The sequence below is a fragment of the Heloderma suspectum genome, chromosome 5 (assembly GCF_057233095.1).
Source record: "Heloderma suspectum isolate Gila_16-S chromosome 5, 16-S_ref, whole genome shotgun sequence".
In the NCBI taxonomy this organism is placed as follows: domain Eukaryota; kingdom Metazoa; phylum Chordata; class Lepidosauria; order Squamata; family Helodermatidae; genus Heloderma; species Heloderma suspectum.
Genome location: NC_139462.1, coordinates 155,304,065 through 155,322,546, shown reverse-complemented (window position 1 = coordinate 155,322,546; position 18,482 = coordinate 155,304,065). Strand labels below are relative to the sequence as shown.

The 18,482-nt window shown below is 45.6% G+C and overlaps 1 protein-coding gene across 2 annotated transcripts in view; it reads left to right on the top strand.

Moving 5' to 3' along the window:
• Nucleotides 1-334: 334 nt before the first annotated feature.
• Nucleotides 335-18,482, top strand: part of NPSR1 (neuropeptide S receptor 1) — a 111,951-nt gene continuing 93,803 nt past the window's right edge. For both annotated transcript variants that reach the window (XM_084860401.1, XM_084860399.1), the window contains exons 1-2: nucleotides 335-484; nucleotides 10,356-10,488. In XM_084860401.1, the coding sequence (XP_084716527.1) occupies nucleotides 335-484; nucleotides 10,356-10,488 (283 nt within the window). The remainder of the gene's footprint in view (nucleotides 485-10,355; nucleotides 10,489-18,482) is intronic.

The window sequence follows — 18,482 nt, the reverse complement described above, 5'->3', positions numbered from 1 at the left end:
TGCAAAGAATCCGACATTGGCTTTGCCAGTTGACCCCTTAGGCGTGCGGCAACCTAGAGCTAGCACAGGTACAAAGACGACTCGATGTGTGTTATCGGCTCCAGATGCTGAGGATAAACAGCTGGAGAGCGAGTCCTGTCGACAAGCAGAGTTCTTTGGGGGAGTGGGGGAAGGATTTCCAGCTTGGACGGTGTTGCTCAGTTGCTTTGAAGCCTGATGCCTGTAGTAGCCCGTGGAGGAGCAGCTCATGCTGTTGCGCTTCTCCAAGGAGAGCTTGGCTGCCATTAGCTGTCACAAGAAGAACTGGAGCAGTTCAGGAAGGAGCAACAAAGCCATGCAAGTCGGGGTCACGGCAACCAGCAGGGACTCAAATGGAAGCGGCACTGAGAGCCCAGATGCCACACTCGTTGCTCGCACAGAAGCTGTGACTTTCGCTGAAGCGCTGGAGGAAGAGGAATGGGAATCCTTTTATTATTCCTTTAAGGTATGTAACATTAAGCTTTCTTGCTGTCCCGCACCTTTGTATTTTCCAGGAGCTTGGCAAGCACGGAATGCTCACTGGTTAGATACAGAAAGCTTCTCGCATGGAGTTGACAGCTGGTTGGGGGTGTGTGTTTTTTCATGCTTTCTTTCAGTAGGGACTTCGAGGCAAGAGTGTCAGTTTTTCAGTTGCTGCTTAGTGTTAATAATATATGGGAGGAAATTACAGCTTTCAGCAGAAAGTACTGAAGTGTTCTTTGTACGTCCTGAGGAGGGTGTGTGTGTGTGTGTGTGTGTGTGTATGTATGCATATTACGTGTGCGTGAGTGTGTGTGGGTGGGGTGGGGGGAATTAGCCAAGTAGTTTTTCTCCCTTTGGAAGCAATCTTTCGGTTGATTTTTCTAGTGCAGTTGTAACAAAACAAAACCCACATATTCCTGGACTGAAATTGAGAAAAGCTTGTTCCATCTTTCTATGTAACTGCCACTGTTCATTCCTTTTGCACTTCATTCCCTTCTGACCATGCTCCTGTCCATTCCCCCAGCCCCTGCAACTGTATGTCTCTATGCCTGCCAATTTAGGATGATTTATTTATTTTATTTAAAGCATTGTTACCTTGCTCACTAGCCAAAAAGCTTACCAATCCCACTAGGAGAACTGTCTTTTCCCTCAGGGTTACAGTTTAAAGGACATGACAGGCAAGGAAAAAGGGCTGGGGAAGGAGGAAGAAATAAGAATTAGCCTGCACCACTTTTTAAAGTTACACCTCTAATAACCATCAGCTACGATGGAACCAGCTCAAGTAGTTGGATGGAATGGCTGCCGGCCAGGTGATAGTCATGGTGAGCCAAAGTTGGCTGGTCTCTCAGCAGAGGCAATAGGATATTTCTGCTTCTCTTTCCTCCCGCTTCTGTCACTTCACACATCTGACTAATTGGGCTCTCTTCCACAAAAGGATATGCCAGATTTCTTTGATTTTTAAAGATGTTTATATTCTATCTTCCTCTATTTTATTATTTTTTAATTTTTATTTTTAGGCATTGCAATACTCTGTTGTTGTTTTTCCTTCTTATGTTACTGTGTAAAGTGTCATATATGTTGATGAAGCTATAGAACCTCCCACCCACACACATGCAGACAGACACACAACATACTTCAAGACTGCAGCCCTATACCAACTAACTTGAGAGCAAGTCCCATTGAACTGAATGGAACTTACTTCTGAGTAGGCAGATATACTGTGGATGTATAAGACATGTTAGCAATGCACAGCTGAGTTGGGGTGAATGAAAGGAAGTGCTGCCGCTGGGCTATATGCTTTTGTGCGAGTTTAATTTGTTCGACTAAAGTTTCTCAAGATCTCATTCTTAAGATGCCATGGGGAGAGAAGATCTGTGAATGGAGACAATTCAATCCAGTCTTCTCAGTGGGGGAGTGCTTTGCTGTTTCCCATCACATAGCAGGTAAAGAAGAGAAAGACGGGCATGTAATAACATGGACCGTTGTTAGTTTACAATGTAATGTTATGGGCTGCTGCCAATCCCTTGACGGCAATTAATTTCCGCAGGTGTCCATCTGAGTTTGTGTGTGTCCCAACGCTAATGGCAGGCAGGCAGGCAGGCAGGCAGGCAGCTCCATTCATTCAGATGCACTTTCTAAAATGTGAAGCTGGAAAATGTATTTCCTGTCTGCATGGAAGTGGCATAGACACTCACAGAGCAAGTTAAGTTGATTTCCATGTTTCAGGCATGCCTGTGCAAAGCTGTCTGCGCTCACTGCTGGCTCTTCAGTATGCACGCTTAAGGTGTTCCTGGGAAAGGCTGATACTATTCTCCCAGGGTACAGTCACGTGGACAGTAATAGGAAGAGCCCTGCGAGATCAGGTCTATCAAGTCCAGCATTCTGCCTCTCACACAGCCAACAAGAAGCCTTGGCGAGGCCCATGCGCAGGGCACAAAGGCAGTATAGCCCTTCCCACCTTTACTGCCTCTGAATATAGGACCTTGCTCTGCAGACAGCACATCCTGCGGTGCACCTTCGGGTTACATGTAAATATGTGAAACAAAACCCCAGTGGCCACTTCTATTAGTGTTGGGGTTTGAACTGGAGAAGCTGTATGTGTGTGCTTATGTAACACTTTCTAACGGGACTCACAGCAAAGGCCTTATACAGGGACAACTAACATAGCATTCAGGGCACAATCCTATCAAGATCGACAGCCGCCTTCAGGGGCGACCACCTATCCAGCGCAGGGCGGGAGGAGTGGTGAGGAGCGGATCTCCTCCTCACTCCCTCAGCCCTGCTTTCGTGGCTAGACAGCCGATTTCAGCTGTCTAGCCACAGGAACTCAGAGCATGGGAAGCGGTGGCCAGACAACACATAGGGTGTGTCCTACCAGATTTCCGACTTCCCCACCCTGCCCCCAGGAATGCCCTGTTTTCGCTGCTCTGTGCTGCTCTTACGAGCGTGGAATGCAGGGCCGATCTGTGCTGCCTACGAGGCGGCACGGGAGGGGGTGGGGGTCGGTTCTCTGGGAACCAACCTCAGAGTGCGGGCTCCTCGGAGTGTGGGCTATCCTATGGCTGTCAAGCCACTGACCCTTAATCTCTTAATTATCAACAATAATAATACTAGGGATGAGAGAGAAATCTTCCATGGACCCCAGCAAGGCTGGATTCAAAAGAATCCGGCCTCCTGGAGTCCATGGAGGATCAGAAGACTTACCTCCACCTCCAGGAGGAATCCTCACCAGCCAGATCCTCCCTGCTGGCCAGCTCCAGAGCGCCAGTGATACAGCCGCCACTGCCGTATTGCTGGCAGGGCAGATTGACTGCTGACGCAAATGGCGTCCACGACGCCATTTGTGGCCATAAAGGCCTTAGTTTAAAGTAAATGCAGTCGTAAATGGCTGCATTTACCTTAAACCAAGGCCTTTATGGCCGCAAATGACATCCTGGATGCCATTTGCAGCCGTTCTGCTTTTCATTAATGCAATAGGCTATGCAAATATTTGCGTAGCCTATCACGTAAAAGCAGGGACGTCCCTGTGTCCGGGGGGGGGGGTCTGCAGGGGGGGAGGCCATCCATTCCACACCCCCCCTCCGGAATCCTCTTCCGCTGGCTCCACTCCACAGCAATTCCACGGAGCCGCTGGCTGGCACCGAAGTGCCAGAGATACGGCCGCCATGCTGTATCGCTGGCTGAAGGGGACTACTGACTGCGGACACAAATGGCGTCCCGGACGCCATTTGCAGCCGTAAAGGCCTTAGTTTAAGGTAAATGTAGCCGTAAATGGCTGCATTTACCTTAAACTAAGGCCTTTACAGCCGCAAATGGCATCCTGGATGCCATTTGCGTCCGTGCTTTTCATTAACGCGATAGGCTACGCAAACATTTGCGTAGCCTATCACGTAAAAGCAAGGACTCTCTGCGCAAGCCAGAAAGCAGCTGGGTAGAGCTGCATTGGCCAGAGAAAGTGGCTGTCGTGGTTCTTCAGAGAGCCAGCCAGGCCCAAATGCCTGGCTCTGAGAAGGTCCTTCCACAGAGCCAGGCATTGTGGGAGGGGATGTCTCAGGAGATTGCCTGTACCGTGGCTCTGTGAAGAGCCACTCCAGCTGCTTTTTACAGCCGACACAGCTCTTTAGAGAGGAGGAACAGTAGTGGCAATAGGAGGGTAAGGGGGGATGCAGGGGTGGGGGACATGGGGCAGGGGCTGGGAGATTCAGTGGAGGTTGGGGGAGACGTGGCAAGTGGTGGTGGGGCGATGTGGCGGTGGAGGTGTGTGTATGCTCTCCTGCCTCAGGCAGTGAGAGAGCTTGCACCGGCCCTGTTTAAAAGGACTTAACTTTGGCTGGATTGTGCCCGAAAGGTGGGAGCACATTCCTTCCAAATCAGTGGCGCTTACTTCCACGTGGAGCTTACTATCTGTTGTGGAGCTATACTGCATCTATATCATGGGCTTTATGAGTGCATAATTGTGCACAGGATGAGGGCAAATTGGCCCGCTTTAGAGACTGGATCTCCCAGCCACCCGCCTCTCCCCAGTGGTGGAGGGAAGGGGTATGCATGCCCTTCTTTCCCCTGGCCCAAATGTGAGGAAGGAATGAGCTGGACTCCACAAGTCTAGACAGGACTGAGTGGGAAACATCTTTCCCACACAGTTGGACGACGCACGTCCCCTCTTACTGGATTGGGGCAGAGAGTGTTTTGTCACTGGGAAAAACAGTTTAAAAACAGGATTCAGATTATAATTCTGTCTGAAATACCATCGTAGAAAAGAGCGCAAGTGAATTTTCGAGTGGAATGACATTTTAAAATTGGCTGTGCTTAAAGCTGCATTGCATCTCCTCCCCCACAACAGGTTTCAAGAGGGCAGGGGTGTGTGTGTGTGTGTGTACAGCTCCTTTTTCATGGTTTCCTACTGGATTGTTACTAACTGAAAAAAATATCAAGAGCAACCCTGTTTTACCTTTCTAGCATCGACATTTGTCAATCGAAGGCTAGACAACAGCAATCCCCAAAAATGGTTAAGCATTTGTGTGGTGACAGCTAGCTAACCTGACAATGAAAAAGTAATGTCCCAGCAGGTTTCACTCCTTGACAATAGAGAAACTCAGTTCAATCACAAAAAACTAGGACACCAGATAAAGAAAACCAAATATGAATTTCTAATGTATCAACAGGCTTGATTGAGCCATGCAAAGCATCAAGCTAGCATCTGGTTCAGTCCTTTGGCATATATCTACACGGAGACCTGTGGAAAAATATTATCCGTTCATGACTATTTTATTGTCTAGGATCATAGACAGGAAGCACCATTTACAATTTGGACTTAAGGCAGGGCAGTTTCATTGACTGCAGCAGGACTGCACTGATTTGAATCCAAATTCTTCCATTAAAGAAGATCAAAACATCTTAATACGATATACATTTGTAGAATTTAATGTGCTAACATGGGGGAAAAGATTCACTCACAGATGAACAAATGGGCATGTAAGAACAAACAACTCTGATGATCAAAACATTTAACCAGCGCAAGCCTTATGGATCTGAATGGCATTTATGCACAAAGAACACTTTGAGAATTACAGTGGCGAATTGCTTGCATATGTGCCTGCATATCTCATCACAGGCTGTCCGATGCACCATGACTCATTTGCTGTGGGCCTAATATGCTTTTGAAATTCTGCTACCCATAATCCCTTTGCAAGCAAGGAGCTTGGAGTATTGTGGCATTTTAGCCAAATCCATTAAAAAGGAAGTTCAGGCTTTTGTAGATGAATCACAACTATGTCCTCAGCTATGAGTCATGATAAACTGCAGTATTTCTACTGAACCTCGCAGCACAGAAATCTGGCTAAACTGGAATGGACCTGAATTAGTGGCTCCCATTCTGAACAATCTGTCAGGGAAATTGGAACCTCCCTAATGGGCTCTCCAGGATTTGCTGTGTGTGTGTGTGTGTGTGTTTTCTCAGCCTGGATTGAAAGGGGACTGTAAACTTATTTATCATCACTGACTGGTTCAGCCTGCATACTTGTGTCACAGTACCCAGCATTCGAGAACCCTGAGGCTGGAGTTTGTGTACAGGAATTGATTAGGTTACTCTACATTCTTCCACTGAAGGTGAAAATATGGCAGACCATCACTGTATTTCAATAATGCACGTGGGGGCCTGAAACACAACACATTGGATTTAATACATTTGCATATGAATATGAATATGTACACTGTAATCCAGTCAACTGTGGGTCCTGGGGTGGCCGGGTGTCCTACTTTAGCACAGTCCTCTATTTTGGAGATTTGCATATTAATATGAATTAATACATTTGCACATTAATATGGATTTAATATATTTGCATATTAATATGAATATGTACACTGTAATCCAGTCAACTGTGGGTCCTAGGGTGGCCAGGTGTCCTACTTTAGGACAGTCCTCTATTTTGGAGATTTGGGAGAGGACAGTCCTCTCCTTAAAGGTGTCCTCTATTTGATGGGCTGTCCTGTCCAAGTTTGGTTTAAAGTCAAAGAACCATAAGAAGGGAGAGCAGAGGCCTTGGAGTTTTCCATCAACAGTTAGCACCTAGACAGCAGACTGAGCAGGCACACAGGCCACCTAGTTATAGCCTTCCCCACTACGGTATTGCATTTCTATTTAAATTAAGAATATCCGAGCTGTGCTGGATTAGACAAAGGGTCTGTCTAGTCCAGCATTCGGTTCACACAGCGGCCAACCAGCTGGCCACGGGAAACCCACAAGTAGGACATGAGTGCAACAGCACCCTCCTACCCATGTTCCCCAGCAACATGTGGTAGGCAGGAATTATTATTTCTAAATTTGAATCTGTACTTATAAATTTGCATATGCACATGTTATGCAAATCAGTGTCCTCTTTTGTTCTCTTCTTTTGTGATGCAGTTGCTCTTTTTTTACTATGCATAAGTGGCTACTCTAAGTCCAAATGAAGCCTATGCGCACACTGCTATGTATGTGCTACAAAGCTCTTCCTCCTTTCCCTGGAAGATCATTGGTGGCATCTATCAGGGGACTCTGGAGCTTGGACCAGGAACTTGCACGTTCTAACAGAGGCACTGCTAGCTCTGAGGGGGGCCTGAGTGGCAAAACGGTGGACTTTAAACTGCCCCTGTGCCCACTTTTGGCTGTATCCCCCTGCAAAGGCAGTGTCTACCTGGTTCAGGTCACTGCTATTCAAAGTTATGAAAGAAAGACAAAGTCCATTGGGCTTCAGCCTCACTTGGCAGGCTAATTCAGGGCATCCTTTTGCCAGCAGGCTAGGAGGAGGAGAAGCTGCTGCCACGGCCACATGGCTGCCTTCAGGGGCTTTCCTGGGCTGGGGAGTGCTGGAACTGGACTCTGTGGTCCGGCCCTGGCGGTGCCACTGAGTTCTAAGGCTAGGACGTTGTAAGTTACTTAGCTTTCATAGAATCATAGAATCATAGAATAGTAGGGTTGGAAGGGGCCCACAAGGCCATCGAGTCCAACCCCCTGCTCAATGAAGGAATCCAAGTCAGAGCATCCCTGACAGGTGGCTGTCCAGCCTCGTCTTGAAGGCCTCCAGTGTGGGAGAGCCCGCCACCTCCCTAGAGAATTGGTTCCATTGTCGTATTGCTCTAACAGTCAGGATGTTTTTCCTGATGTTCACCTGGAATCTGGCTTCCTGTAACTTGAGCCCATTATTCCGTGTCCTCTGGGATGGTCAAGAAGGGATGCTGGCCTTCCTCTCTGTGACAACCTTTCAAGTACTTGAAGAGCGCTATCATATCTCCCCTCAGTCTTCTCTTCTCAAGGCTAAACATGCCCAGTTCTTTCAGTCTCTCTTCATAGGGCTTTGTTTCCAGTCCCCTGATCATCTTTGTTGCCCTCCTCTGAACCCTCTCCAGCTTGTCCGTATCCTTCTTAAAGTGTGGCGCCCAGAACTGGACACAGTACTCCAGATGAGGCCTAACTAGTGCTGAGTAGAAGGGAACTAGTACTTCCCGGGATTTGGAAGCTATGCTTCTATTAATGCAGCGCAAAATAGCATTTGCCTTTTTGCAGCCACATCACACTGTTGGCTCCTATTCAGCTTGTGATCGACAACAATTCCAAGATCCTTCTCGCTTGTAGTGTTGTTGAGCCACGTATCCCCTTTATGTGTGTGCTTAAGGCTTAGAGCCCTTCTACGGTCACAACAAATGAATACTGGCACCCAGCATGTGGTAGGCAGGAAGTGAAATGTCTCTGGATTGACCAGGTCAGATATAACTAACAAAAGCCTGGCCTCCGTTCTTCGCTGGTCAAGAGAGCAGACCTGTCTGGCCTGTTGCACTCCAGGATCCGGCTTTTGTTCCCTCCCAAGCTCTGCCTCGAACCGTAGTGCCTCCGGGGTGGATAACGCTCATGCCCTAAGGCTCTCCAGGGCTCCAGTACTAGCAGCTGCTTCCAGTGGAGGCTGGTGGCTCCGATCTCAGTGGGGCTATGAATACATCCTGGGTTTCAGTCAGAACCAGCCAGAACTTTAAGGGAGCATTCCAAAGTGCTGAACGCTATCCACAAACTGAGGTCAGCACCTCGGATAGCTCCATTAGCGTTCCGTCTGGTTCTGACTGAAACCCAGCATGGATTCGCCGCTCCACCGAAGCCGGAGCCACCAGCCTCCACCAGCTGCTGCTCACCTCTTTGACAAGTAGAAATGGGGGTGTTTTGAATGGACCTCCACATAGGGTATGGATCTGGGTTCAAAATCCAGCTCAACCTCAGTAGGCACCCTTGGGCATATCATTCTCTTAGCCTTTGAGGAAAGATGGCAATAGTAATAACTTTGCTCATAAAGTTATTAAACTAAGAATTGCAAAACCCAAAGAGTATTAAAAGAGCCATATAAACAACTGCTGCAGTTCGAAGGAAAGTTAGCAGTAATAGAAGTTGCAGAGACCACGAATCGGTCGTCCATCACCCCTTCCTCTCCATCAGTGAACATGAATGAGTGATGGCCATGCAATGATGGCCACCAACCTGGGTAGCTTTAAAAGGGGATTCGACAAATTCATGGAGGATCAGGCTATCAGTGGCTACTAGTCATGACGGCTACGAATCTCCAGTATCAGAGGTAGTCTGCCTGTGTTGCCAGTGGGAGGATGGAATTCATGTCCTGCATGTCAGCTTTCCATGGGCATCTGTTTGTCTGGGAAACAGGATGCTGGATTAGACAGACCTTTGGTCTAATCCAGTATGGCTCTTCTTCTGTTCTTAATTATAGTCGTTTGATTTCAATATATAGCTACAAAACCACTACGGGACACTTTCCCATATATTTCTATATGCTGCATATCTTCAGCAGTACCCTTGCCTTTGGCAAATTAATGGTCTGTTTTGGTATGGTGTGTGGGTTCTTTAGATGAGACCATCGAGCTTTTTATTTGTTGAGTAGTCTTGGGAATGTTTTATCTTGCTGATTGACTTGAGGATTATTAATTTTTTAGCATTTAATAGTATTGTTTAATTAGTGCTTGTGTTTTGTAGCATCGATTTTATTTGTAAACCACTTTGAGATTTGTTTATGAAGAGTGGTATTTAAATTTAATTAATAAATAAATATAGCAATAACCTATTTCAGGCTTACAATAATGGAGCAAGTGTGGTGTAGTGGTTAGGGTATTGGACTCGGAAAGGGGAAACTCAGATTCTAATCCCCACTCAGCCACGGAGCTCACTGGGTGACCCTGGGCTAGTCACTCTCTCTCAGCCTAACCTACCTCAAAGGGTTGTTGCCGGGAGACAATGGGACAGGGGGCAGGGGAGGAATCAGGTACACTACCTTGAGTTCCTTGGAAGAAAAGCCTGGATACAAATATAGAAAATAAATAAATATAACAGACTATGTAAAAGTATGCCGCAAGAAAGGTCATCCAAATCTCTGATTTAGTCAAAGAGCTAACCCCCCATATTTATTGTTGAAGAAACCATTCTATAATGCATAATACAGCTCCTTTTGGCTTGAAATGACTGAGTGCAATCCTATGTACACTTACTTTGGAGTAAGCCCCGTTGAACTCAATGGGGCTTACTTTTGAGTAGACTTGTTAGAATTGCACTGTGAGTGACAATACGCTAACTGGCTCAGCATGTGACACAACAGATTTTGGTTCATAATTCACTACTTGGGGTTATAATTTAAAAATAGTCCCAAAATTTGAATAGCGATTACAGCATCAAGTCTGAGCATGTCAAAATTCAGATTTTTTGCCTTGTAACAAAATATCTCTTTCATATTCCCAAGTGCCTGAGCCACCTGGGTAATTTGCTTAACTACAGCTCAAGGTTTACCACAATCAGGTCCTCCCATTTACCTTCCTATTTTCTTTCCCCACAGACAGAACAGCTTGTGACCCTTTGGATTCTATTTGTCGTAACAGTTACAGGGAACTCCATTGTTTTGCTCTCCACCTGGAAGAGGAAGAGGAAATCCAGAATGACTTTTTTTGTTACTCAGCTAGCCATAACAGGTAAAGCTCTGGCAGAAGGGATGTGAGCCGCCTCATTTCTTTCTACTTACCAGCAAAAATTTGATGCTTAATGAAGAATTCAGCTAACAATTAACATTGTGAAATAATTACAGGACTTAATTGGTGGCAGCTGATGGCAGAAGCAACTCTGAACAAGAGCGCAGTTGCTTAAGGGCTGGCAGGCCTGGCATGGGCTGATGATGTCATCAGCCTGTGCTAGATATTGCTGGTCACTGATCAACTATAGGCCTACATTGTGTTGTTTCTGCTGCTTCTGCCTCCATTGCTACCACACACAATGTCCACCGGTAAAAGCATGGGGTAGGGATGTACGAATTGCGTAAAATCCTTTCTGTCTGTGCTTTGTGGATTGTCAGGCACCTATCATTCTGTTGTCTGCCCATCGATGGAATAGGAATTGGATTTTTAATCCCCTCCCAAATTTGCGCAAATTCACATGTGCGAAAATGTGCACATTTTCACTCTTTAGCCTATGGGGGAAATGCGTATTTTTTGCTGGGTTTTTTTTTAAAAAATTGCATATTTTTCTATGACAAAACTTGTGCAAAGTTCTTGAAGGTTAGAAACATGGTTCACAAGTCTGCAAAACCGCGCTGCTGTAGAATCTGTGCGTTGGAGTCATAAAAATCCAGACTCATTTGGTTCCATAGCAGATTTTTCTGACGTCCCTAGCATGGGCCTCTCCTCCCCTGGACATCACTGATTTCCAGTGAGTCTTGGGAACTTCTGCAGCTATCTGAAATTTCAGTTACATCTTTATCCTCTATGAGACCAATGGATCTGGAAACATGTCTACATGTGATTGTGCCATGGAGTATGCAATATGTCTTCTAATGAGAAATCCTGTAGTGATAATTTTGAGAAACTTGGCTTTAATTAGGTGTGTATGTGTTGCTTTCATACCATTTGCTAATGGCTTTACTACATTCCCAGGGTTGGATCCCAATTTAGATATACTTAGAGTAGACCCATTAAACTCAATGGGACTGAAATTAGTAATGACTGCCTTAAGGCCCATTTGTTTCAATGGCTGTACTCTAAGTTGGCATCCAACTGCCAGTTTCTGACTGGATCAGCCTGAATATCATTTGGTGTAACAAATATGTTGTGTCACCACTGGCTGTACCTGCACTGCTATTGTCCTAATCATCCCTATGGCTGAATGTACCTGTTCAAAGACAGATACGGCATGTGACATAACTGTTATGCAGATGTAGAGCTGCCCTCAGTTTTAGTGAGCCCTTGGGCAAGAGACCTGCAGTATCTCCCTCCAGGGCAAAAGAAGTACCCTCCGTGGTGATGGGGTGCCATTCATTTTTGTGATCTTAATCCACCCTTCCTGCTGGTCTCCCAAGTGCCAGTAGAAGACTGAGAAGAGTAGATTAAGAATTGCACTGAGTCTTGCACAAGACTTGGTGAGATCTTCAAACAACCATGGGGCCCAGACAGCCATGCACACTGAAGATGGCAATGTTGTTTTGAGTACAGATCCAGCCAGTGGGTTGTACACTGGCATGCATCACATGAGCAACTGCCCTTCAGATATGTGCTGGCACAAACCAAGATTACCTCTCTGATAAGAAAATAAGTTGTGGCCCTTGTTCATACATGTGTGTGTATTCCTTGATTACTCAGCACTAGCAGTATGCCGGCATTCAGCCTATCCCCATGGGGGCTACCAATACGGTAGGAGCGAGGGCATGCGTGCAAGCCCTGCCTCAAATGCCCCCACATGCCCGGCTTCTCTAAAGACCTTCATCCATTCAGCTCTAGGCTCTGAAGGGGGTTTATAAGCATGCTTGGCTGAATGTGCTTACAGACCCGCCCCCACCACAGTTTTCGTCCTCACATGCACAGGCTGAACGCCTGCACAGGGCGACTTCCGCAGGATAATGTGTGAAATGGACTCCGTGAAGAAGCATTGGACACATTCATACACTCACTTGACCAGTGGCAGCATTTGGGAAGAGAAGGAGTGGCTGGGACACAACCCCCTTCCCATCATGAAGAAATGGTAAGGCTGATGGAAGGCCCATGTACATGGAGGCCTGGTTCTCACAGCCTTTCTTGGGCCACTGTGAAGAAAAAGCCCTATGTTTTTAGATGTATTTTCTTTAACAACCAAATTTTGACCCATTAGCTGCCTTAAGTTTGAACATTATTTCAGGCCCCTTAAGGAATTGGTCTGTTTTCACATAGATGGAAGCTATGATATATGTATAGACAGCACACACACACACAAGATCAAAACAGACACTCCTTAGGGCAGGGGTAGGCAATTTGGTGTCACCAATTTGCTCCTGGACACATTTCTTGGCATCCGCCAAAGTGCCCCACCCCTCCCACCTGCATAATGGACACATGGGATGCATGTGTGTGTGCGTGTGCGTGAGAGAGAGAGAGAGAGAGAGAGGTGATCCAGAGTGGGTGCTGATCCAGAATGAGAGAGGAAAAAGGGATGGGGGGGGGAGGAAATGAGTTGTCTCCTAGAGGGGGCAGGAGAGAAAATGAATTTGCCTTCTGTGAAATACATTTCTGTTGGTGCTGAAAACCGTGAGTTCAAAAGCATTCTTTAGTACACTGTGGCTCAGGTGCCACCCCTGCCTTCTACTCAGTCTTACGGGAAGGTTACTTGTCCTTTGTGACTAGCCATGCCTCCCCTGACAGCCATTTTGTAGTGGTGCTCAGAACAGTTTCTAAAATGTCCAGATTTGCCCATGGGTCCGAAAAGGTTGCCTACCGCTGCCTCGGGGGTATGGCTATGCACTTTGGGGGTGTAGCTATGGGGGTTGTCATGATCAGCTCTTGCACATCGTTATTCATCATCACTGCATGCAAGTCACCACGACTTGCTGTCATCGTCATGTGATGAATGTGAACACAAATGTTGTAAATGCGGTAGACTTGCCACTCTGCATGGAAGAATGCAGAATGTAATTTGGACTGATTAGTCCAAGTGATAGAAGGAAGGATATGTTTGTATTTTGTAATAGCTCCTGACTGCTACAATAATTTCCCATGAGTAATTCTTAATACGAGACTGTTTTTATTATCCTAACCATGCTGTTAATGCTTCACTTCAACATTTTTCTTTCCTGTTACAAACCTTATGTCTGCAAGAAGATAAAACAATATTGTTCTCAGATTTCTTTATTCCTAGGAGCATGTGATCATCCTGGTAAAGATCAAAGCCATGCCACTGTGCAAATGTGAAGGGGTGGGAATTAAAAGACAATCCCTCCTGAAATTTACCATCTAGGATTAAGATGCACAAAGAAGTAGATTCTACTTAGTATAATGAGTCAAAAGGTGGAAGATAAGGCTATACATAATAAAATATGTTGTGCACACTTTCATTCTTGCCTCGAATATCTTACAAGAATGTGATGAAAGGAAGAAATGTTTCATTTTGAAGGTGAGCTTTCTTCCCATATTATATAAGCTCTAAAGATACCGTTGGTTAGAGAGAAATGTACAAGCTGACCTCATTATACTAATGTCTGGAAGTGATGCAGCCACTAAATAAGAAGTAGGATATTTCCATTGCTATTTGCACGTTGTGGCTGCTAACTCATCACAGCCAATGGGCAAGTGGCTAAGAGCATTTGACTTGGACTGGGAAACTTGCATGCTTCCCGATGCTCATGACAGCTCTATTCTGCCTCTGGAGACCTGGGTCCAATCGACATGGCCATTTAATGCGGAGCAAGAGCACATCAGGGATGTTTGCGATAGATGTCACTGAGACCAATCTGCAGCTACCCCACAGCCTCCCTCCGGAAAAGGCGCATTTTCGGAAAGTTGTTTTAGTGCTTTGTTTTTCTTAAATTCGTCTCTGGAGCAGTTCTGCTGCCGTATGCCCTGTCCCCCCTCATTAAATCCTAGGTGTGCCTATTTCTGTGACCTGGCAATGACATGGTCAAGGGGTGGGGCTGCCCCCATTTCCCCTCCATTCTCTAATGGGGCTGCTTTCCCATTCACAGAATGCAGCCTGGTTTTTTCCCCCTCATTCAGAATACCGCAGTGGCAGCTTTACCCATTCACAGAATGCAGCCTGTTTTTCCCATTCATATAAGCACTTTTCCATTCCTTTGGAGTCAATGAACTCTGTTGCGCTCGATTTGCAGGTGTGGGATTTCCTTTTTCAAAATCCTTCAGCCTCCTCCTCCTCCCTTCCCTTCCTCCTCCTTCTCCCCCCTGCCCAAGTGATCCTGATGCAAGTTATTGACGGCTCTCTGTCAAAAAATGAATTGAGGCGGTCGCCCCCTCTCCCTGCCACTTGCTTCTTCTTCTTCCCTCATCAACTGCTGGGAAGGTGTAAGGGTGAGCAAGAGAAAGACCAGAAGATTGGAAGAGCTGCGGCAGCCGCTGGCCCCAGTAATCCAAAGGGGAGTGAATTGAAGCAGAAAGCCTGAGCATAACACGTGGAGCCAAGGTGGTGGGAGGGGGGGGAGGAGCCTGAGTTGCTGCTCAGCGCCTTGGGCAAGAGCATGTGTAGCAATGCGCCTCTTCCATCCACACGCATGCTGCTCCATCAGGACTTCCAGAATTTTCCCCACTCATAAAAAAAGCAGTTTTGCTGTTCCAATCGGTGAGAATTGCACAGCAGTAGCTTAACAGATCTGTTTTTTTCACCCATATAAGTGCAGTTTTAATCTTTCACACTATCCCAGTAGTGGATGAGAGGGGAGAGGTGTAGGGTAAACTGCAGGGGCCTAATTCAGGGCTTCCGGTAAACTTTCCTGAGCAGGAGAGTGTGAACAGGAGTGGGGAACAAGCCTCTCTCATTCGCTGAGCAGCACCTACGGGGTTGATAACGTTCAGTTCTACTTGCTGGATTCCACCCACCCAACCCCAAAGTATGGCCGTTTTCAAGTGCTGAGTGACCCAGGTTTTAGGTAGTGCATACTCCATTTTTCTTACTTTGTGTATTGCTGACGAGACAAAGCCAATTTCATGAAAATCCGGATAAAATCAGAAAACGCTTCTCATTCCGTTTCCATGTAGATCTGGCCCTGGTTTGAACCCTCTTCCCCCATCCCTGCCATGAAGCTCACTGGGCTAGCTTTGGACAAGTTACTATGAGCCAAAGCTATCTTCCAGGGTTGTTGTGAAGGTAAAATAGAATGATTTTCTGTGTGCTGCCCCAAACTTTGAAGCAAGGGATAGAGATGTGGCAAATCAAGGAACCACATGCTGCACGATAGATCAGCCAGTAGTCTGTCTTGCCACTTGGCCTGAATCTAAAGAACTGTGCAATTAGTTCTGCATGCCCAAGGGAGTTGGGCACTTGCATTTTCACACAGCAGTCTTTCCTCTTATACTGTGAACCAGCCCAATGAGTTGTGAAGATAGTAGTAGTATCACATGGAATGGCCAAGAGATCCACAGCTCGGTAGCCAGTATTTGATTTTTGATTATAATGGTTGTTTTCTTATTAATTAAGACAGGATCTTGGATAAAATCCAAAAGAATTAGGAATTGTTTGGTTTATATATATTTTTCGGATCCCTGTCTCTTGGATCTTTTTAAATGATGCTTATTTCTAACGTTAAGAATGAACTTATTCATAACCTGGCACCCCAGCCTTCACATATTTTCTTGGAGCTTATTAAGTTTAACAGATGTCCCCCTCCCCACCAAGAACAGTTTGGGTTACAGTCTAATGCACAAGTTCTTTATATTAAGTTCAACAATGCTTCCTTTGTTTAACCAGGGCAGGTCAAAATTACTCCATCATCCAACTGTATAATTAGCAAATATTAGCCAAAGAGGGCAAAGCTATTGCAGAGCTCAACTGACATTCATTGTATTGTGCATGAGGCAAATTTTTACAGTGATTTGTACTTTTTTTTCTTCTCAACCAAAAAAAGACTTTTATTTTTTTTTTAATGCTATTGAAGCATTTTGTCTAGCGGACTCATGGATGATTTGAAAACAAAACTTGCTACAACTAGACCAATTTAAATAATCACTAGTCAGACATTTTTAATAGCAGCTTGCTTTATATCATTGATTTGTAGATTATGGGAAGACTCATTACTTTGCTTTGTGACATGCCAGAGCAAAGACAGAGCATCTTAACATCCCCAAGCTGGAATTTGAATGACAAGTCATGAGGAAACAAAGATTGTCTTTCTTTTTCTTTTCTTTTTAAAGTCAGTGCTACTTTTTGGATCAATTTCTGAATTCTGAAGTTATTCTCCATTTAAAGACTTGGGATAAACAAGTGGAGAAAGTCTATGAAGAATGCTGTGATGATTCAACCATTTGCACTGTCGGGTGATGCCAGTATTTGGCCTCAGGGAAGAATACTTGCCATGGAACAGACAATTGATTCACGAGCCACACTCTAGCAAAAGTTATTCAAGCACAGAAAAAAGGTTTTGCCAATGTGATTCTGCTTTGCTAGATAAGCAACAGGATGCTGCCAAGATGGACAAATCTTCCTCAGCGAGGAAGCAGGGCTGGCCCTACCATTATTAGGCAAAGGGAGGTGGCTACCTCAGGCAGCTGATTTTGGGGTGTCATTAAAGATCAACAAATTGTTCATTATTGCATTAATTTAAATTCCATTATTTTTATTGTTATTGTATTTTGACTGCCAGGGAATGGGGGAGGCGCTTGTGAGATTTTCTGCCTTAACTTGATGGGTCTGAGGTACTATTACCTTGACTTGCATTGGCTGGGGTGCATTTGCTGCTCTGCCTCAGGCAGCAAAATATCTTGGGCCAGCCCTGAGCAAGCTCCCTCTGCCTCCACTACAGCAATTGAAGGAACATTTCTACATTGCCACCTGCTTTTTTTGTGGCTTTATCCCACACGGCCACAGTAACATATAGCGGTCAGAAAACCACATGAGCAGAGAGTGTATTGCAGTCCTTCTGGCCTGGTGGAGATTGTTTGGGCATGGCCTTGCCCACGTGATTCTAAGTTTCTGGCATTACCACAGGATCATAGGACAAACCCATAGAAAAACAGCTCTCGTGTCATTGGGGTAACAGCTGAAGGGCCTCCACTCCGAGGTGCTAGTGCAATTTAACATATGTCTTGATGTCATTATATTTACTATTTTCCTGCCAGTGGGAGAAATGATAGGGGTAGGGAAACACAGTGTAATGATATCGGGACACGGGGTAAGTAAGCTGTACTATATGTTACAGAAGGGGTGGGGAAGCATGTCATGGGGCTGTAGTTTGGGGCAGGATTCTGTGGCTTTTGTTCAATTCCACCCTACATTTTCCACTGCTGCCACTTCGATGCATCAGGAAGTGCGAGGAGGGATGACTAACGTCATTTGGATTGCTAACGTCAGGAATTGTGCCACATGGGAGAGAACCAGTTGTGTTACTGTTCTGAAGCCCCTGTGGGTTACAGGTTGTCATGCTGGTTGTGTTAATAGTCCTCTCAGTCTACATAGCACAGTCAACCCATGATGCCAAGAAGAATCATGTGGATTAATTGTACAGAGTTGGTGGACTACTCATCTGTGAATTTGCTCCCATTAATAAAACTAGGCAGACATAATGCCAAATGTCCCACTTAACCATTTTAAAGATTTCAACAGGACATTTATGCACATGTTTGCTTGCTTCCAGTTGAAATTAATGAGACCTAAATATGCTTTAATTAGCTTGGGTTTTGCCCATTATCTTCTTAAGCTTTGGGGTATTAAAGCTGAGTTATTTATAGAGCCAGCATGGTGTAGTGGTGGGAGTGTTGGACTGGGAGCTGGGAGATCTGGGTTCTAGTCCCACTCAGCCATGGAAGCTCACTGGGTGACTTTGGGCCAGTCACAGACTCTCAGCCCAACCCACCTCACAGGGTTGTCGTTATGAGGATAAAATGGAGAGGAGAGTGATTATTTATTTATTTATTTATTTATTACATTTATATCCCATCCTTTTCCTCAAGGAACCCAAGGCGGTGTACGTAATCCTCTTTGAGATTATGTATGCCGCCTTGGGCTCCTT